This window comes from Ambystoma mexicanum, chromosome 4p (assembly GCF_040938575.1).
Source record: "Ambystoma mexicanum isolate Mex_15411 chromosome 4p, UKY_AmexF1_1, whole genome shotgun sequence".
Lineage (NCBI taxonomy): Eukaryota > Metazoa > Chordata > Amphibia > Caudata > Ambystomatidae > Ambystoma > Ambystoma mexicanum.
Genome location: NC_090927.1, coordinates 208,242,258 through 208,263,696, shown reverse-complemented (window position 1 = coordinate 208,263,696; position 21,439 = coordinate 208,242,258). Strand labels below are relative to the sequence as shown.

General features: G+C 46.1%; 1 protein-coding gene across 6 annotated transcripts in view; it reads right to left on the bottom strand.

The window, feature by feature from the left end:
• Positions 1-4,347: 4,347 nt before the first annotated feature.
• Positions 4,348-21,439, bottom strand: part of MSRA (methionine sulfoxide reductase A) — a 1,385,155-nt gene continuing 1,368,063 nt past the window's right edge. For all 6 annotated transcript variants that reach the window (XM_069605714.1, XM_069605717.1, XM_069605715.1 and 3 more), the window contains exon 6: positions 4,348-4,860. In XM_069605714.1, coding sequence (XP_069461815.1) covers positions 4,699-4,860 — 162 coding nt within the window. In that variant the 3' untranslated portion in view covers positions 4,348-4,698. The remainder of the gene's footprint in view (positions 4,861-21,439) is intronic.

Here is a 21,439-nt window from a genome sequence, read left to right as displayed (position 1 = left end):
TACTGTATTTGAATATGTTTTATACTTTGTACTGTTTTTATGGAATGTTTTGCACATTTCTGAAAATAAATATGATGATTTTGATGAATAATGTGTAGAACAATTAAACAAATTGAAATCTTTTTTTTGGACATATTTGAGGAGGTGGCATGAAATTCGACTACCAGCTAATACAATTGCAAACACATAATTATGAAGTTTATTATCATAAATATTTCATAAACTATTTTGTCTTCAGTATTTAAACTTGTAAACTATTTCAAAAAATGTGCACAGATTATGTTACAAAAGCGGTATCTATCTCGATATTTTTCTTTTTCTTTAAGAATGCACACAAATATATATTATTCCTAATTTTTCTATAATTGATCATGAATTACCGGTTATTAATAGGCTTGTACGAACATCTTATCAGCTTTCATGATATACATAACATTTTCAAATAGTTTTCTTAATATTTGCTAAAATATAACATAGCATGGCCAATTTATTCACATATAATGACTTTCTTGTGATTTTAATGAGCTTTTAATTGAATCTCGTGATTCTATGTAAATAAATGCTTTCAAATTTGATTTTGTATTTTCTAAAAACAAAATTACAAGTATATTGGAGTATTTCCAATTAAATTATGAATTGTATGTCATTTTAAAACGCTTGTACTTGGACTATGAGCCAACCATGCCCATGTATTTTTATTTCCCAAAATATCACCAATTTCTTGAAATTGCAAAACTGAAATTAACCAAATTCCCAAACCTTTAAGTAGAATAGCATCATTCCCTATGAGTAATATAGGGTAGAATTAAAATACTAAACAATGAGAAAATGCAAAAATACAAAATGCCAAAAAAAACCTGAAGAAAGGCAATGTCTGCATATAACAAAAGAACTGCAGCGCAATTAAAAGTGCAACCTTTGTTGCAGTTATTCCCAGAAGTACTACAAATGATCCGTCTCAGTCTCGTTTAGACTGGACTTCATTATTTTATTTACCACTGGAGCACACAAGTACACGCGATGCAGAGGAAGAAAGAGGACTGTGCTGCTGTTGTCGGTGCTGTTTGCTGTCATTACCACAGCCAGGCTATGAGTGGCACGCATGCCTGCACTGCTGCTCTTCTACTGTGAAGATGCAAGTGCGTCACTCTTCCTAACATTCAAGAATCCAGATCCATCCTGGTAGCTATCCTGTGCAATGCATCCAATCCGTCTTTACCACTGGGACTGGACCCGGTACTCCAGAAATTCCATGAGTTATGTCCCTAATATTGTTTACAACTGAGAAAAAAGAAACCATGACAGAAGTGATTTTGTATGTTGTTCCTTTTCAACCTGATTAAGAATGGATTGTAGAACACACTTCTTGTATATGACCTTGTGGTCTAAACTGGTTGGGTATTTCTCTAATAATGGTTATGACAAAGTTGTGAGGAAATAAATACTCTGGGTGATTGCTAGACCTTTGATGTCTCTGTAAGCATGTGAGGATATGATAGTAACAATGTATACTTATTTTGACAAAGTAGAAAGAGAATGTGGGAACGCTCTTAATGATAGTTTTCATGAATGATGTTTTGTGCATGAAAGTGTGTGAGGGGTGTGTGTGTGTTTTAGAGTGAGTTATAGATTAATGAACAAGGAAATGAATGTGGGATTGCAGTGTGGCTGTTTCTTTTGCAAAAATGACCGGAAGAGATGATTTAATACTGTGAATAATAAATACATATGTTTTCGTTCTATCATGATCCTATTTCTGAAAAGGGTTGGACATAATTGGTAAGCAATGAAACTAAGAATCCTTGTTTGGAAAATTGTTGATAATAGCTTCTTTAACACAGTTGGCATTTCTGGAACTTGAATGCCCAAGTATGGTGAGTGTCTACACAACTGTTGCATGGACAGCGATAGCACATCCCCTTCAAGCCCTTAACACATCAACTTCATCTCCTTTGGTGTCACTTTTGTTTTGTGAGCTTCTGCTACATACATACAGCTCCCCCATTCGTCAGTGGAGCTTTTGTTTCAGTCCCTGTTAGGTCACCATGGACATATGTGGACATATGTGCCAGCATGTGTTTCAGTAGCAGAGGCATAGACAGGGTAGGAATTGAGCTGGCAAGGCCAGCCCACCCACAATCTGTAATTGCCCACCCAGCAGCAGTGTGTGGGCATTTACAGATGTTAATGTCATTGCGGTCGGCAGAACTACATTAGCTTCAAGCCCCACTTGTTAGACAATCCTGGTTACGCCTCTGGTCACTAGGGCACTTAAATGCCTCCATAACTGTGATGGATGAAGGCATGAATTTCATATCCACTTAATTTACTTTGCAGTCGATCTGTTGGCCTTAACCCTTTCTAGATGTGGAAAACCGCTATAGAGACTACCCACAGCACCATGCCACTACACAAGCAGCAAGCACATCCCTTCTGATCTTGATCAGCTTGACTCCCTAAAATTGATCATGGCAGACTGTGGCCCTAGAGCAAGCGATGCTCAGCTGCAACAGCAACCGCTGCACTCGAGTACTGGGACTGCTTATAACTGACCGGGCTGCCAGACCTGCAAAATCACCAGCAGCAGTAGTATACACAGCCTGCACCCTCACCCAACCAGCAGTATACACAGCCTGCACCCTCACCCAACCAGCAGTATACACAGCCTGCACCCTCACCCAACCAGCAGTATACACAGCCTGCACCCTCACCCAACCAGCAGTATACACATCCTGCACCCTCACCCAACCAGCAGTATACACAGCCTGCACCCTCACCCAACCAGCAGTATACACAGCCTGCACCCTCACCCAACCAGCAGTATACACAGCCTGCACCCTCACCCAACCAGCAGTATACACATCCTGCACCCTCACCCAACCAGCAGTATACACAGCCTGCACCCTCACCCAACCAGCACTATACACACCCTGCACCCTCATCCAACCAGCAGTATACACAGCCTGCACCCTCACCCAACCAGCAGTATACACAGCCTGCACCCTCACCCAACCAGCAGTATACACAGCCTGCACCCTCACCCAACCAGCAGTATACACAGCCTGCACCCTCACTGAACCAGCAGTATACACAGCCTGCACCCTCACTGAACCAGCAGTATACACAGGCTGCACCCTCACCCAACCAGCAGTATACACAGCCTGCACCGGCATCCTCACCGAACCAGCAGTATACAACAACTGTTTACCAATTCAGCCCTGCAACTGCTCCTTTGTGCAAGCAGTGCTTCATGTTCTGGCAGCAACAGCTGTACACAATGGGGGAAACAGGTTAAACTCGAAAGTCTGGAATCAGTCCATCCTACGCAATGTAGGAGGTGGTGAACATCTTTCTTCTCTGCCCACTTACCTGCCCTGGGGAAAAGGCAAGTGCAGATTGGTCATAAGAGTTGGGTGAGTGCTAGAACGAATGGAGGGGAGGGCTGAACCAGTTGAACCTCAGTATAAAAGAGGATAGAATGAGAGAGAGCGTGTGGGTTGATATCAGGAGGTGTAGAGGCGGGCCGAGACGCCAGGCAAAATATGGACGGTGGAGTGCTGAAGAAAGGGAGCAGAGTATAGGCGAGGTATTGATGGTGAGAAAGAGTGGTACCAGTTGTATGCAGTGTAGTCTGAGGAGGGGAATGTGTCTATATGCCGAGTGAGTGAGCGAGAGAATTAGTGAGAGAAAGAAAGCTAGTAAGAGAGAAAGTGCATTGGAAATTAGAGAGCGTGAAAGTGAGAGAATGTGGGGTGAGAGCAAGGCACTAGCGGGAGCAGTGGAGAGGGCAGAATGAAGCAGGGGTAAAGTTAGTTGCACGAGATATATTGTAATAGCGCCTCGATGCCAATGGGCGTAGGGCGCTCTACAAATCCAATAAATAAATAAATAAGCAGAGTGTGTGTCAAGGTTAGGGCACAGAGGTGAGCAGGGCCCCATAGGGGTGATGAGAAGATAGGGTAGAGAGGGTAGAGGGGGGGAGGTGAAAGTGAGAGTGTGAACATCGGAGGGACAGGAGACATAGAATGAGAAGAGACAACTGGAGGGAGTGAGGCAGGATGGGAGATGGGAGGGGTAGTCAAATCAAGAGAAAGGAGGGAATGGGAGAGGCTGCACCAGGGCCTTTGAAATCAGCACACTTCAGTTCACAATAAGCCACCTGGGGACGTGTCAGTTTAGGGCACCTCTAGAAACACCTTTAAACCTTCTGGGGGTAATTAATGCCATCTGGGACTAGACAGAATACATTTGCATATAAAGGGACAGAAGAAAGCATGATGTAACACAGGACCCCCACCCTCTTAAAACCAAGGAAGGACACACAAAATGTACACGTACACCAACAGCGTTGTTACTGCAAACTCTTCCTTTAATTATAGTATGTTTTTTTAGTACAAATGCAATGCTAGTCGAGTAAAAAAAAACAGTTTTGCATAAGCAGTTTATCTATTAATTCCCAGAAGCTTTCTCTCCGTTGCTTACAATTTTCAGATTAACTCTGCCCAATGCATTTGTGTGATGTGAAAAGCTAAACCTTTATTGGGCGAGCCACCTGGAATCGAGTATCAATTTTCCTAATTATATCTCTATCCGGACACACTCAATCCACAGCTCTGTTCTGCAAAGGTTGCATTTTACCACTATTTTTGCTTCTCTTTAATGCACAGAAAGGGCGTTGGAGACCCGTGCAGGGGGCCATTATTTGAGCCCGATGGGGCACGAGACCCCAGTGCCACCGAGACCGCAGTAGCCGTTGGGTTTCTTGCTCAGGTACTGCTGGTGGTAGTCTTCCGCATAATAGAAGGCTTGGCCCTGTCGGATGTCTGTGGTGATTTCGCCATAACCGTTCTGCGTCAGCACCTGCAGAGAGAACATGTTCCATGAGCCGCTTCATTACAAAAGAGCATTAGAGTAAGCAACGAACAGGGCGATAAAATAGCACGAGCGTGCCACAGAGCTGCTGTTATTATTACATGTTCACATCATCAAAATGGCGGTCCGAGTACTTCCGATTAAGACAATAATCAAGCATGTAGAACAGTGAGCGCAGCAATTTGGTACGGGGGCATGGGGGCATACATACTGATGACAAGGATAATGGACAATATAATAAAATACATGTCTAACAACCCCTCTTGAAACAGGACAGTCTCATCACGGTTCCATCCTTTGCTGTGAAGAGACTGCATAGAAAGAGACCAGTAACTGACATTAGATGTTATCTGGAAGCCACATGGGAAAGAGGTTGTCAGAGAACTAGCATGGGGGCACGCTAACTGGCCAGGTATCTAGGAAACAGCAAACCACAAACTGAAGATGGACGACATGAACACATGTTGAGGTACACAGTAAACAAACACTGGCAACACTAATAGTCCTGAATTTGTAAATGCAGAGATTAAGACTTGTTTGTATGGCCCACACAGGACCAAGCACGTTTTACTCTTTACGTTTGTAAGCCAGACCTACTGGCTTTGCCAATGGTTACTATTGTATATTTGCCAATTATTCCACTTGATGTTTGCTCAGAAGTCTTAAATGCGTTTCACATTCTCTGACCAGCACCCATCATGCATTCTCTAGGAATCTGCCACACTCATTTGCCACTCCAGCAAGCCCTGCTGTTTTGATTATACAGTGCTGCTTTCCTCTTGTAAATTCTGTTCAATGTTCACACAGGATTGATTACCAAAGCATAAGAGGACACAAATTAGGTGGTTTGAGCAGGGACGTCAGTTCACCAAAATGCCAGGGGTAGTGGAAGCGGCATCACATGACCCTTGACCTCCGATGACATCACAGGAAGTGATATCATTTGACCCCACCCCCAAGGTGACATCACGGGAAGTGATGTAACATGACCTTTTACCCCTTGACCAAATAGGAAGTGGCATCACATAGCATTGTTTCTAAGCACACTATGAAAAATTTGATTACAATATCACTGTAACGTGATATACATTTCATACAAGAATGGATCACCATAGGTATCGGCAGAAAATAACATGCTATAACTGCAACTTGCGAAAAGCATAATACATAGTCCGAAATGGATGCTTATTCTACTCAAATGCTTTTTGGAGGATTGTGTCTGGATTGTGAATTTGAGGTGTTTAAGAACAGACTAAATCAGTGACTCACCTCCTGAAGTGTGCCTGAAATAAACCTTTAATGAGTCTAGCAATTATTGTATAGAATTCCAGAAAGACACATTATTTGGTATTCCTATTCTTTCTTATTTAGGGTCACTGCTCAAAGTGTTACACTTGTGGAACCCCCTGTTTTTTGTAAAAAGCCTGAACAAGAGATCAAGCCACTCTAGAGACAAAGAGCCACATGGCATTGGCCACAGCCCAGGAGCTTCAATTTGTTTAGGGGTAGCAAGGGAGACCACAGGGGTAGCAAGGGAGACTTGCGACCCCTGGCGACCGTTAAATGACGTCCCTGGGTTTGAGTGGAGAGAGGAGCCTTCATACATAGTGGTGTGAGAATAAACATCATCCTTACCTACCATTTTCTGAAATCGTTCTATAAATATTAATTTGATTAACTTTGGTAAAGTATGTCCGTACAGGGGCCCCAAAAGAAAGAACACAAAGCGCACGAGAGCCCATTCAGCAGATGAAAGACGCCAAGACAAAAAAAACACAATCTTGCAAAAACATGACTCTGCAAGCGAGCATGTAATGCAGTGATGCATAAACTTCAATGTATTGTGACATGCAGCAACTCAAAGTTGTCACACGCAAGTAAAATGTGTACTAAAGAGAAACATGATGACAGGACAGACACAATACTAGGTGGCGCGTCCTACCATTGCAAGATGGAGCCTGTGAAAATACGGCGTTAATCAAGAGGAAATAGGGATGGATAGTATTGAATCAGTGCTTGCTCATTGCAAAGGAATAATCAGTGTCAAATAGGAATGGACTATCACCACCAACAAAACATTACTGGTTGAATGTTCTTTAAAGCAAGTATTAAATATTGCAAGATTATAGTGTGTGAAATAACAGATGTTCCTTTTTATCCAACTCAATTTACCTTGTTTTATCAACCTCAGGAGGCTGAAAACAATTAAGGCCTCATTAGGAGTTACGCAAAACTGAGTTATCATCGCCGCACATGGTAATGGTAGCCTCCTTCACAATGTAGGGTTGGAGTTACTTCCCATTGGATAGGAGAAATGTCTGCATGCTTCAATTCAACCCGGACAGTAAACACAACTTTTTAAGGAAGTATTCCCTCCAGGTCAAAGCAGGTGGCTTGGGTTTCCAAACCCATCATTACTAGAGTGGTCAAACAGGCACCATTTCCAAATACTGGCTATTTTATTACTTCCGTATTACTTGTAGCAAGTCCTTTAGTTAGCCCCCAAGAAATGCAGTGCAGGTCCTATATAGAATTACATAGCTGGTGTATTAGTGGACAATTCCATCATACCAACTGTAATTGTAATTGTGTATTTATAATGCGCTTAATACACAGAGGTTTCTAAGCACGGACCCGGGGATCAAACCTGTGTTGCTCTACATCGTCTTGGCGTTGCTCCTGAGCTATACTCCCAGCAAACTAGTGTGAGGGAGACTCTAGAAAGGAAAGGGCACAGACTAAATGCATTCCTTAGGTAGTATTGTTTTTTGAATCTTTGACATAATCTGTGGTTGACATATAGGCAGCGGCTTTCTGAAGGCATGAAGAATATTCTGCAATGATTAAGGGGTACTTTCTGAAGAAAGCACTGCCTTCCAGCACAATAAATATGTAACCTCCTCAAACTCATGGATCTTGATGTTCTTGCCATCACATAGACATGGTTCAAGCCAGCTCTGTCATGAGCTTGACACACTCCTCCCTGAAGGATACAAGATCCTCTCTGCGCCCAGAGCAAACAGAACAGGAGGGGGAGTGGTGCTGATCTTGCCAGAATGGATACCTGTGTCCATCATCCCTGCTCAGGCCTACTCCTCCTTCGAGTGCCTAGTCTGCAGGCTCTCACACTCTCCTAAATCTTCTCTCGTTATGGCCACCTTCTATTGGTCACCAGGACAGTCCACTCTCTTCCTCTCGGAATGGGCTGACCTGGCCTCCTCTCTACTTTCCTCCTCCTCTCAATTCCTCCTGCTGGGTGATCTCAACATCCATCTGGAATCTACTGACTCCTCAGGACCTTTCCGCAACCTATGCGATTCTCTCTACCTCTCTATCTGACCCTCTGTCTCCACGCACACAGCGGCCACACTTTGGATGCTTTCATCTCTACCGACATCCCTCTCTCTATCCCTCTCACTACCTCGCTATCTTGGACGGACCACTCTCCTCTCTCTTCACACTTGAAGCACTCCTCTCCTCTTGCATCAGCACACCAGCCGCGGCCACTCGGTTTCAAAGTCACCAGACCCATGAAAAGAGTGACAGCGGCTGACTTTGCCTCCTCCTACTCTCTGCCTCCTACTGCTGTGGCTGATTCCCACCCTGACACAGCCCTCACTAACTTCAATTGCTCCAACATTCTTGATACTCGTGCCTCTGTCTTGAGGGTTCGACTGAAGCATTCCAAAAAGTGCAACTCTTGGTACAACTCTGATCTGGCTGCCTCCAACACAAGTGTAGATCAGCTGAGCGGAAATGGAATTCGTCGGGCGGACCATCTGACAAACTGGTCTGCCGCCTCCTCCAAAGACAATATCAACTCTGCATCTATTCCAAGAAAAGTGTCTTTATTCATGCCCACATTTCCACGGCATCAAACAAAACGGCCAAACTTTTCAAAGTATGTAAGGGACTGGCCAATTCTGTTACAACCACTCAAGACCTATGCTTGTCCCTGGCTGCACACTTCACCGCAAAAACCGAACATATCCGTTCCTCTCTCTCTTCCACATCATACACAAACACCTCTGGCCCCTCCCTTTGCCCCTCCACCACTTCTGTCACTCCCGTCACACCTGATGAGGTTGCCAGGCAAGTCCGATCTATGAAGGCTTCATCCAAACAGGTTGACCCCTGCCCCTCCAAAACCATTAAGGACAACATTGACTCTCTCACTCCAGGGTTGGCTGATCTCTGCAATATATCTTTTGCCACTGTAGTTTTCCCAACTTCACTGAAGCACTCCCTTTTTCACCCTCTGCTTAAGAAACCCTGTGCCAAAGCCTCCATTCCGGCAAACTACCACCTTATATCTATCACTCCTTTCCTCCTTATATCTATAACTCCTGGAGAAGTTGGCTATCTCTCCGCTTACACTCCACAACCACCCAGAGTGCCTTTAGAGCATCCAGAGGCACGGAAACTGCTCTTCTGAAAACCTGTGAAGACCTACTCTCAAATCTTGACAATAACACTCCCCCTGTCCTCATTCTTCTTGATCTCTCCTGTGACTTCGACATGGTAAACCATAAGATCCTGATTGCATGTCTCTGTGAAACCCTGGGAATCACAGGTCAGGCTCTGGCGTGGTTAACCTCCTTCCTTTCCGACTGCCGATCCCAGGTGGAACTTGGTTCCTTTATCTCTACTATCACTCTTTCAACCTGTGGCATTCCCCAGGGTTCTAACTTATCTCCCTGGTTCTTCAATGTCTATATGGCTGCCCTGGCCAGTGTGATTGCCACCTTCATCTCTAACTTCCAGTGCTATGTGGATGACACACAACTCTCCTTCAGGCTCGCTCATATCTGACAGTCTGCAATTTAGTCATGGTGAGCTACACACAACCTCTGCCACAGTGCCAGTAAGACTGAGATCATTTGCATTGGGACCCCTGCTCCCGCTTTCCCACTCTCACTCTAGCCGGCCTCCCTTTGCCCTGCGCCCACACCCACCTACGAGGCAAAAAACCTTGGGGTCATCGTCGACTCCACTCTCTCCTTCTCCAGTCACATTTCGGACATCTCTAAAAAGTCCAGCTACCAGGTGCACCACCTCAGATGTACTCTTCCTTTTCTCACCTTCCCCCCAGCAGCTCACTGTCTCTAGAGCCCTGGTCCTCTCAAGGCTGGACTACTGCAACAGGCTCTATCTCAACCGCCCTGCTTCTGTTCTGCGCCCTTTGCAACTCCTCCAGAACAGAACTGCAAGACTTATCCTTGGACTCAAGCCCAGGGACTGCATCTCTCCGGTGCTGAAATCCCTCTACTGGCTCCCGGTGGCTGCAAGGATCAAGTTCAAGACCCTCTGCATTGTCCACAAGGCTTGCTGGGGCCGGGGACCTACCTATCTGAAACAATGCCTGCCTAAAAACTAAACTGTCCTTCCCGAGCCCCCCGCTCATCTCATCTACCTCCAACCTTCTGCGAGTGAGCCGGTTCTCCGAGCAGAGATTTGGAGGGAGATCTTTATCCTCTGCAGGGGCCTACCTCTGGAATAGCCTCCCTGCCGCCCTCCGTCTTGAGCTGGAACTCCCTAAGTTGCGGAAACCTCTTAAGACATTCCACTTCTCATCTTCCTTCTCTCTCCCTCTACCCTGCTAACCTTTCTCTCCGCTCCATCCCTCTCTCCCTCCTTTTCTGCACAGCCTGCTGCCTGGCTGTCTGGTGTACCTCAGAGTCTCACAGGTACCTGGCACCTTCAGCAGTCCTCTCGAACTTGCCTCAGGGCTTTGCACTTGCCTCCTCGTTACTGCATTTGGGCAATGACCCAGGAGAGTGGCCTCAGCACTTACCACAGTTTCTGACTGACTGGGCGCACTTGGTCCCCTCAACCCCTGCACTTGTCCCCACTCTCCCACACCCGTCTGCGCACTTGCACGATCTGAATGTACCATGCCTTGAAGACGGTCTATCTGTTTTTCCCTTGTCTCCCCTTCTTTCATGGTTGCGCCTTGAAACACGTGTGTAAGAGCATTACAAATGAACAATAAATAAAATAAATAAATAACCACTTATAGCAGTCAGGATTAACCCTTATGTTGCATTTAGGATGCATATATGTTATATTTATGTCCCATCAGTGAAAGGGATAATGTATGCAGTATTGGTAGATCACATTGCAGATTTCATTTCGAAGACGATTTAGACAAATTAATTTTAACTACTTCTTGTAGAAAATAGAGATGGGGGTTGGGTTTGGGTTTTAATTACAGTGGGGGGGTGTTGTGGGGCTGTGTAGGGTCACTCCCGCATATATTTGCAGGAAAATGTGTTTACAAATAAAACAAATTTGATGAAATCTCCTTCAGAAAAAATCCTGATGTAATCCCAAGGATCCAATCTATAGCTGCTACTCGGGTAATGCAAACTTGAAATCCAATGAGTCCTTGGTTAGGTCAGGAGGTCCAATGAGTCCTTGTTTAGGAGGACATCACCTTGATGGACTAGCGTGGGAAGTCCATGCAATCTGATACCTCGTTCCGGGGTAATTGCTTCTTAGGGGTAACCGAGTGAGTGCTGCTTCCATACACATTAAATCCTTGTCCTCTTTGAGGAGGCAACACCTCCAGTGGGAGACAGGAGATTTAAGTCTCTGCGCCCATTCATTTCTTGGTCTGTCTGTAATGATTGCATGCAGGTTACACTGTCGTTCCCTCTCGGGACTCAGTCCTTGGCCTCTCATGAATGATCATGCAGGTAAGTGCCCGTGGCCCATTCACCCTCTGCTACTCCCACTTTTTTTAGTGTGTGTCGTGGGACATTTAGCAGCTGTTCACGGGCACAAGCTAATTTGCCCTCCTTTTGAGGGGGGTAAGGAAGTCTATTCATTTGTTTTCTAACTTTGCTAATGTTTCCTATTAAAAAGGTTAAGAAATGCATGTAATCATGTCTAGAGTAAATCTGTGGGCTGTGACTTCCAACACCACAGGTTTGCATGCACATGAATACGTTAGCCCAGAATTCTGCAACCTTTGGCTCTCCGGATGTTTTGGACTACAAATCCCATCAGCCCAAGCCAACATAGTCAACTGTGAGTGATCATGGGAGTTGTAGTCCAAAACATCTGGAGAGCCACAGGTTGTAGACTCCTAAGTTAGCCTATAAGGCGTTCCTTAAAATGCTCTTCCGTGAATGAATGCTTCCTTCCATCTTATAACTAGTGCATTCAATTTGTGGCAGTATCAGAACAATAGCAACGGTATCTTGCAAGGCATAGAATTGCAGCAGCGATACTAGAAGGCAATCTTTTAATATGTCAATGTATGTTTAGTGAAACCAGGAATGATTAAAATGTATTGAATATGCGAATGAGTGCCCCTAAATAACACTCCCAAAACTCACTTATTTTACCCTACACAATGCGAACAAGTGCTTCTCATTTACAGATCTGAAACGTGCGGCTCTAAACATCCCCAAAAGAGAGCACATAACCGAGGCTAGAAGGAACATCCACTGGCTGCCAGCCAAGGAAATAATTATATTTAAAACTCTATCACCCACAAATGCATATCCAACTCTGCCCCACCTTACCTTGTACAAACATTCCGGAAAAAGCCCAATCCACGAGACCCGTCAGAAAGGCTCACACCCACAGACTGATCCCACCCAAATATAAAAGGGTAAAGAGCGGAGGGGCACGTTTCCCACTCGTGGCAGCTAACCACTGGAGCGCCCTCCCGTCTCACCTAAGAGAAGAACCCTCCTACTGCACCGTCAGAAAGGATCTGAAATCCTGGCGCACCTGGTCTTTTACTGGCTACCACCCTAGCCATAAGTACCTGACTTTCTACCACTTTGAGTGTAATTGGTTGTAACAGCGCCGTGATGCCGAGGGGTTGCTGCGCTTTATAAAATAAAAATAAATAAATAAACAAATAAATAAATGAATAAATGAAACTGAAATGATCCTAATCCGGATATTTAAACTTGCAAATGATTTAAATTAACACAAGGAATTCTATTTTATTAGGAGTTACATAAATAAATGGATGATACAGTTTAAGTCAAAACGTATTGGTGCAGGACCACAAGATGCGTGCAGGCTCTGCTCAGGCAAAGCAAAGCTTGCATTTCAGAAGCACTCCAGCTACTGCCAACACTAGTTAAAAGAAAACCTACTGATGTGCCGCTGCGCAGGCTGAGCTGAATGACAGCAGCAGAAGTCATTGTGTAAAGGCGTGTGCCTTCCTGTGCCAGCAACTGGCGTGCATGCGGCTCCCACTCACACAGAGACAGCAGTCGGGTTCAGGAGTCAGCTGCAGTGATTTTTGTTTTTTTCACATCAACCCATCAATTCCTCACGAGATCGCGCAGATGGTGCTCAAATTCTTTCAAAGGCTTCCATTCCAAAGGCAGGGCTTTCTTTGTGTTAAGTAAACATTGGCACCTGGTTAATTTTCTACTTTCTGTAATGTTGCTGCTATTTCACTTCACATGTGCACCAAAGAGAGCAGAGGGGCTAAGAATTCAGGTGCTTCAAAACACCTGCGTCCTAGATGACATAGCAGGCAGCACTATAGCCATATTCATTGGTTTCTTAAAAGTATGTATTCATTTTCTCTATGGAAAATATACATCATTCGTCATTTATTCCCTTACATCTATTTTACAAATTATAGATCATATTCGCGTGGCCTTTTTTTTACCGTTATCACTCATTTTTTCAGATGCAGCCTTCGACACACTCCACCACCAAACACTCCTCAAAAGACTCGAAGATATAGGAATCGACAACATGGCACTACTCTGGCTAAAATCCTTCATGGCAGAAAGAACGGAAACGACTTGGATAACACCATTCTCATTCTCACCAATACTATTCGACATCTACTGACCCCCATGATTAACTTCATCAAAAGACACGGCGTCACCTGCTACAACTACGCAGATGACACACAAATCATCTACAAAATCAACGGTAGCGGAGAACAAAACCCAACCCTTACCAATTGCCTCACAGAAATGGGATGAGCACCAACAGTCCTAAACTCAACCAAGGCAAAACAGAAATCATGATCGCTCCCAATGACCCATCGAATCATCGCCACATTCCATGGCCTACCAAACTGGGAAACCCACCAGAACCATCCAAAGTGGTCAGAAATCTCAAAATATTATTGAACAATGAACTAACACTGGAACCGCAAGTCAACATTGTAGTAAATAAATGCTTCTTCCACCTACACACAATCAAGAGGATATGTTGTGTTAATACATTTCTCGAGTGTGGCGGTCGCCCAAGGGCATCATGACTCTGATGAGAAAGCACTAAACGTTTCTGGGGCAAAAAACATACTTATAATGACTTTGTGTGGATGATCCTTAAACACATTAAGGGGGAGTCACAAAACCAGGTTAACAGAAACCTATTGAAAATGGAACAAAAATTGACCAAAAGCCATATTCACAGGTTGAATGAGAATGTGGAATAGCACAACGCATAAAGGACTTCTATGTTCGATCATCCTGGTAATGAAAATGGTTTACGATACCTTAAAGAGCCATGGGATAGTCCACATGAAAATGTGAAACCAATGGTATACCTATGGGATGCAAAAACGTTTTTTCTCACTGAGATGGAAGTATATAGTCATGTTTCTAATTTATTATACCTTTGTATATCCAGTGAAGGTTTTTTATTTTTGATCACTGTTTATGGATTCACATGATTTATATGTAATCAGGACTACAACCCCGAGATAAATGAGAGTATTGCATTTCTAAAGTTATTTCTCACTCCCTGTCAGAAGCAGACTCTGTATGGATGTACCTTCGATGCGGTTACATTGGAAAAAAGAGTCATTTGTGTAAAACAAAGCCTAGTTTTTCTTTCTTACATTATCCATTCTAGTAAGAATATGATACAGGCAGGCTTGGAAATTCTGCCCAAATTTCAATGGCGACATGTTAAGATCAAGTTAAAAATGATGTAACCACTAACTATATTTTTAAGACCCTCTTTAAATATGGTGAGGTACTAACATCACATACAGAATACTTCTCTACAGACCACACAATATGGGAGGGCACGTTGTATCACAAAAACTCTTCCTTCAAGGTTAAGAAAGTCTCTGTGGCTTTTGGGGTGAAAATAGAGAATCTTTTGTCATTTATGGACTACTGCGACCATAATCCCTACCGCTAATGACATGCGAGCTCTATGCGACAGACGCAATGATCTCACGCTGTCTACAGCGTGACGCGATGACGTCACATGACGCATACACAAAGCGGCCATTTTTGAAAAAACAGGACCGAGATTCAGAAGAATTTTTCTTGCAGATACAAGATTAGGTGAGTGTTAACCCGGGCAGAAAAATCCATGTTTTGAGTATGGGTTTACACCGATACACATTTTTTAAAAACAATTAAGGGAAATTTAATTTTCTTGTAGATCCCTGGGAAAAAGACCATTGAATACTAGATGCTTCACCTTCAAGTCTGACTTGGAAATCGAGAGCTGGTCACAAGTAAGTGTGAAGGCTAATGTCTACCCCCTTTAAATAAATGGTGTTTGTTAGAGCTAATATGGCAATATGGAGCCCTTTTAGCTAATTTGGCTCCATTTTTTACATTTATTTGTAGCTGTGTGCAATCTTTCTACAGCTGAGCCTACGACTACTAATTCCAAAAATATTCAGAAACCTTTTTCTGTGGGATATTTTGATCCACGGGAAGGGAATTACAAAAACTGGTAACCACAGGTAAGAATACTTGTAGCAATCTCAAGACATCATGCCCTGTGTGTAGGAAAGGTATGAGGTTGGCTACTTTGAGACTGAAATCAGTCTTTGTTATGTTTCTAGGATGGAAAAAGAAGAAGACGAATGATAATCCCTAAGACAAAGGATATCTATTTTCATAACTAAATGAGGTTAACCAGAGGCCGTGGGATATACCCCCTAGCAGCCTACGAGGTATGTAATTGAACCATAGGGGTTGGGGTTTTGGTAAGACCTAATTTAAATAGGATCTAGCCTTAGCACACAGTAATAATAAAATGTCTTTATTAACAGGGTACCGTACTAAATGTGCTGAAGAAAAGAATTGAAAATAAGGAAGAGTTTTAAATTCAACAGACACAAGATAACATTTGCCTTTGAAGAATGTCCAACCTTTAATTGTGTATGATGGACAGAAACTTGTACAAGTAGGGTGTCATTGAGTAGAAGAGGAATGATTCAACAAATCTTATTGAAAAAGAATTGAGACCCCAGTGTGAGGTTTCCCACGGACGATCTATCTGTACCATTTGAACAAGACCCATATTATTGATTTACTTGTGTTGTTTGTTTGTTTTTTAGAATTTGTTTTTTATACAATGTTTTATGTATGTTGATCATTTTATATTTTTGAATACTTTATTGTGATTAAAAATTTGATTATTATATTAAAATGAGAATGAAGTGCATTCTGCAATTTTTGGTGACCCGTGATATACACACATTTGATTTAAATCTCATTTTTTGTAAAATGAATCAGATGAAAAAGCATCACAGGAAAGACAGAAAAATTGCAAATTAGAACAGAAACGTTTTTACCTGATGGCGGAACATGAGATGGTTGTCAAGAGCATGGATAGAGAGCGGTAACTTGTTCCAGAGAGAGGCGGCAGCCACCGAAAAAGCACGGCCACCAGATCTGGAGATACAAAACCGCTGTACCTGAATAGACAAAGCACTGGCACAACGAAGCATCCTGGATGGGACATAGGGGCGAAATGTATCCTATGGATATTCCACTCCTGTGCCATAGAAGGCCCAATGGACAATACATAAGGCCTTACATTTAACTCTGTCCATAACAGGAAGCCAGTGCAGGCTTCGCAAAGTGAGGGGATATGGTTGCATTAAGATAAACCGGAGCACACTTGCCGCAGAATTCTGAAGCACCTGGAGACGGTGGAGCGGATAAGAGGGCTGTGCCAGGCAGAGGGCATTGCAACAGTCCAGGTGTCCAAACACTGTGGATGTCACCACAGGGACACGAAAATAGCCTGATAGGAAAGGAAGAACTTTCCACAGGACTTCTAATTTGAAAAGTCCTGTACGACAGACTGAACTAACATGGGCTTCTGTAGAAAGCTATGCGCAGATCTAAACGCCAAGGTCTGTGACTGTATTCACAGGAAGGTGGAAAGGCCCCAAATATGAAGGCCAAAAGGTAGGATTCCATGATAGAAGAAGCTACCAGGGAGGGGGCAACTATCAGAACCTCAGCTTTTTCTCCATTGAGTTTGAGTAGATTAGTGGAAAGAGCAGAACCCTGGGATACACCACATGTGAGTGAAAGAGCAGCAAATTGAAAGTGAGGAAGAGATAAGAAATGAGAACGATCATTTAGAAAAGAGGGAAACCACATCAGTACTTTGCCAGAAATACCGGCATCGGTCATCCAGGGTAACAGAATGGTGTGATTTGTGGTGTTGAATCCTGCTGACAGATCTACAAGAATCCGAGAACTGACACCACCTACATGCGCCAATCAGGTGAGATTGTCAACAACTGACACGACTGACTCAGTCCCATGACCAACCTGGACTGAAAGGAGTAAAAAAAGAAGACCCGTCAAGAAAAGAAAACAGCACAGGGTGATCAAAGTTTCAAGCAGTTCCATAGAAAACATTAGGAGTTAGATAGACCGATAGAAAGAAGAGAAGAGTCAAGGGAGGGTTTCTTTATAAGTGGGATAACCAATAATCAGGTTACTCAATGTAGTGACCCCCTTACTCCTAGTCCATAGTCCCCTTTCCTCCATACTTATGGGACATCTCTCCGTCCTGTGGGACGGGACCGTAGCACTTTGTAAAAAGCATCCAAAAATGTTTTCAAAAATGTGTCCTTCCTCTCTTTCTTGCGCGGGGCCCGGCACGCAGACGTAACCCCGCCAACCTCGGCTCCGCCCCGCGCATCGCCCATCAGTGCTTTTCTATCGCCAGGTCAGAAGGAACAAGTTACTTACCTGTAACTGTTGTTCTCCAGCATGGGTCTAGCATGGATTCACATGCTCATGAATATTCCCCGTCGTCAGGCTGGGAATCCTCGGTAAAGAAAAAAACAGTATCAGTTTCGTTTCTGATCTGTCTTTCGTAGTAATAACCAATCACTGGTCTCTGCGTCATACTGACCACAGCCAATGACTGCCCTCTACCTAAGCACCGCCTCTGGCAGCCATCTTCAGATTTGGAAGCACGTGAAGTGGCAGTATGACCAAGTGAAGAGCCACAGAGGGGTAGGCGGGAGGGTTCGCATGTGAATCCATGCCAGACCCATGCTGGAGAACAACAGTTACAGGTAAGTAACTTGTTCCTTCTCCAGCATGGGGTCTGGCATGGATTCACATGCTCATGAATAAAGAATCCATAGCAGTACACACATGCACAACCACGGGAGGTGGCAAAGGCTCAACATTAAGCATTACCTCAAACTCAACATTAAGCATCTTACCTCCTCACCAGGCTCACCTCAGGCGAACAGGTTGCGCAGCACTTCTTGGCCGACCCTGGACTCCTCCCTGGAATCCAGTTCGACGCAGTAGAATTTCGTGAAGGTGTGCGTCGACCTCCACGTAGCAGCCCTGCATATGTCCAGCAGGGGCACACCAGAAAGGAACGCCGTGGTGGCTTCGATCGCTCTGGTGGAATGGGCTCTCGGACGGCCAGGCAGCGGTCGGTTTGCCAACCGATGACAGTACATGATACAGCCGGAGAGCCATCTGGAAATGGAAGCCTTCGAGAGAGCCTTCCCCTCATTGACAGGTCCAAAATTCACAAGAGTTGTGACGTCTTCCGAAAACACTTCGTGCGGTCCACGTAGAACTTCAGCGCTCTAGCCACATCCAGCGAGTGCAAAGTCCTCTCAGCCGGCGACGAAGGCGACGGGAAGAACACAGGCAACACCAAGGGTTCGTTGAGATGGAAGTCCGACGGTACCTTGGGCATGAAGGAGGGGTGCGTCCTGAGCACTACCCTCGTGTCGTGAAAAGTCAAGTACGGGGCCTTGCAGGAAAGGGCCTGGATCTCTCCCACCCGTCGTGCGGAGGTGATGGCCACAAGAAACGCTGTTTTCCACGACAGAAACTTCAACGGGGCCGAGTGCAGAGGCTCGAACGGAGGTCCCATGAGCTTGGTCAGCACCACGTTGAGCTCCCACGCCGGGGCCGGAGCCTTCACCGGCGGGAACGATCTGAACAGTCCCTTCATGAACTCTTTCACCAGACGATGAGACCACAAGGACATCCGGCCCGTGGTCCTGGTGTATCGGGAGATCGCAGCAAGATGAATCTTGATGGACGCGTGTGCCAGTACAGCTTTGGCTAGCGTCAGCAGGTACGGCAGTACCTGGGGAGCCGTAATCCGTAGAGGGTTAATCTTCTGTGCGTGGCACCAGACAGAGAACCTCTTCCATTTGTGTCCGTAGCATTTAAGAGTTGAGGACGCCCTGGCCTTTGCAAGAACCTCTCTGCAGTCGGCCGATATGTCGTATCCTCCAAACTCTAGCGCTGCAGGAGCCAGGCCTGCAAGTTCAGCGATTTCGGGTCATGGTGGAGGATGGCGCCTCCTTCCCTGGAGAGTAGATCCGCGTCCACCGGCAGCTTGATTGGCGGGGACGCTGACAAGTCCAGAAGGTCCGGGAACCATATCTGCCTCGGCCACGCAGGTGCGACGAGGATCATCCTGCACCGTGACCTCTTGAGCTGGTTGACGAGCCGGATTAGCAATGGCAAAGAGGGAACGCGTAGAGGAACAGGCCCTCCCAGGGGAACGAGAAATCATCGCCCATGCTCCTCGCCTGGGGAAACCTGCTGGCGAACCTCCGGCACTTGGAGTTCGTCGCTGTCGCGAACAGATCGATCTGGGGTGTGCCCCACCGTCGGAAGAGGCGATCCACTAGATCCTGCCGTAGTTCCCACTCGTGGCACGAGCACAGCTCCCTGCTGAGTGAGTCGGCGATGGTGTTTTTTATCCCTGCCAGATGAAACGGCACCAGAAACATCCTTTGGGCGACTGCCCAATGCCACAGGTCCTGCGCCTCCTTGGACAGTGCTGGGGACCTGGTTCCGCCCTGTTTCCTGATGTAAAACATGGTGGTGGTGTTGTCGGTGAAGATCCTCACCACCTTGCCCTTGAGGGACGGAAGGAAGGACCTGAGGGCCCAGAACACTGCACGGAGCTCCAGGACGTTGATATGGAGGGACTTCTCCGTCGGGAGCCACAGGCCTCTCGCGTGCAGATTTCCGGTGTGCGCTCCCCACCCTTCCAGGGAGGCATCCGTGGTCACTGTCTCCTGGTGGTCTGGGGTCTGGAAGTCCATGCCCGCCGTCAGATGCGCGCGGGTGCCCCACCACCGGACCGCTCGGCGGAAACTCTCGTCGAGTGTGATCCTCTCCTCGAAGCCGCCGTCGTTTGGATCCAGCGCGCGTCCAGGAACTCCTGCAACGGGCGCATCCGGAGCCTGCACATGGGAATGAGGTAGATGCAAGAAGACATCATTCCGAGGAGGGACTTGATGGACCTCACCTTGGCCGCGTCGGAAACCAACATCCGCTGTACCTTGCCCAGGATGGACCTGGTCCTTTCCTCCGACGGGGAGGCCAGAAGGGACACTGTGTCGAGCTTCGCTCCCAGAAACAGTGCGTTTTGAGAGGGTACCAGGTGGGACTTGGCATAGTTCACGGAGAATCCCAGGTCCGTGAGAAGTTGGACGGTCCTTGCCGTGTGCTCCACGGCGAGCTCCCTCGTCTTGGCTCGGATGAGCCAGTCGTCCAGGTAGGGGTAGACGTGGATCCCCTCGCGGCACAGTTGCGCTGCCACCGGTGCAAGGCACTTGGTAAATACCCTGGGTGCCGACCGTGGTCCGAAGGGGAGGGCTTTGAACTGGTAGTGACGCCCTTGGACCACAAACCTGAGGAATTTTCGGTGCCCCTTTAGGATGGGAATGTGGAAATAGGCATCCTCCAAATCCAACGACGACAGGAAGTCTCCTTCCTCCAGCTGCCCCAGGACGTGCTGGAGGGTGACCATCCGAAACTTCTGTGCCTTGATGAACTTGTTCAGACGTCGCAGGTCTAGGATGGGGCGCCATCCTCCCGTCTTCTTCTTCACGAGGAAGTATCTTGAGTAAACTCCGGAGCCCCGAAGCCTCTTTGGGACGAGTTCGATGACGCCCTTCCTGAGCATCGCCTTTACCTCCAGGAGAAGCTGAGGGACGTGAAGCTCTTTCCTGGCCACGGGGGGGGACGTGCGGGCACCTTCTTTGAAACTCGAGCGCGTGGCCCCGGGCTAAGGCGTCCAGCACCCAACGGTCGGTGGAGATGGACTCCCACACGCTGACGAAGCTCGCCAGCCGGCCTCCCACCGGGGTGCTTCGGTGGGGGCCCGACCCCACGGCCGGGTCAATCCTGTTTCGACGAGGCTTTGCCGCCTTGACCTCCTTGGCGACGACGGCGGGGTCCGCCAGACTTGCTTCGTCCTCTGTAGGCCTCCTGAGACGACGAGCGGGCTGCTTGACGGTAGGTGGAGAAACCGCCGCTGCAACCTTTGGAGGCGCCCTTGCCTCTGCTGCTCC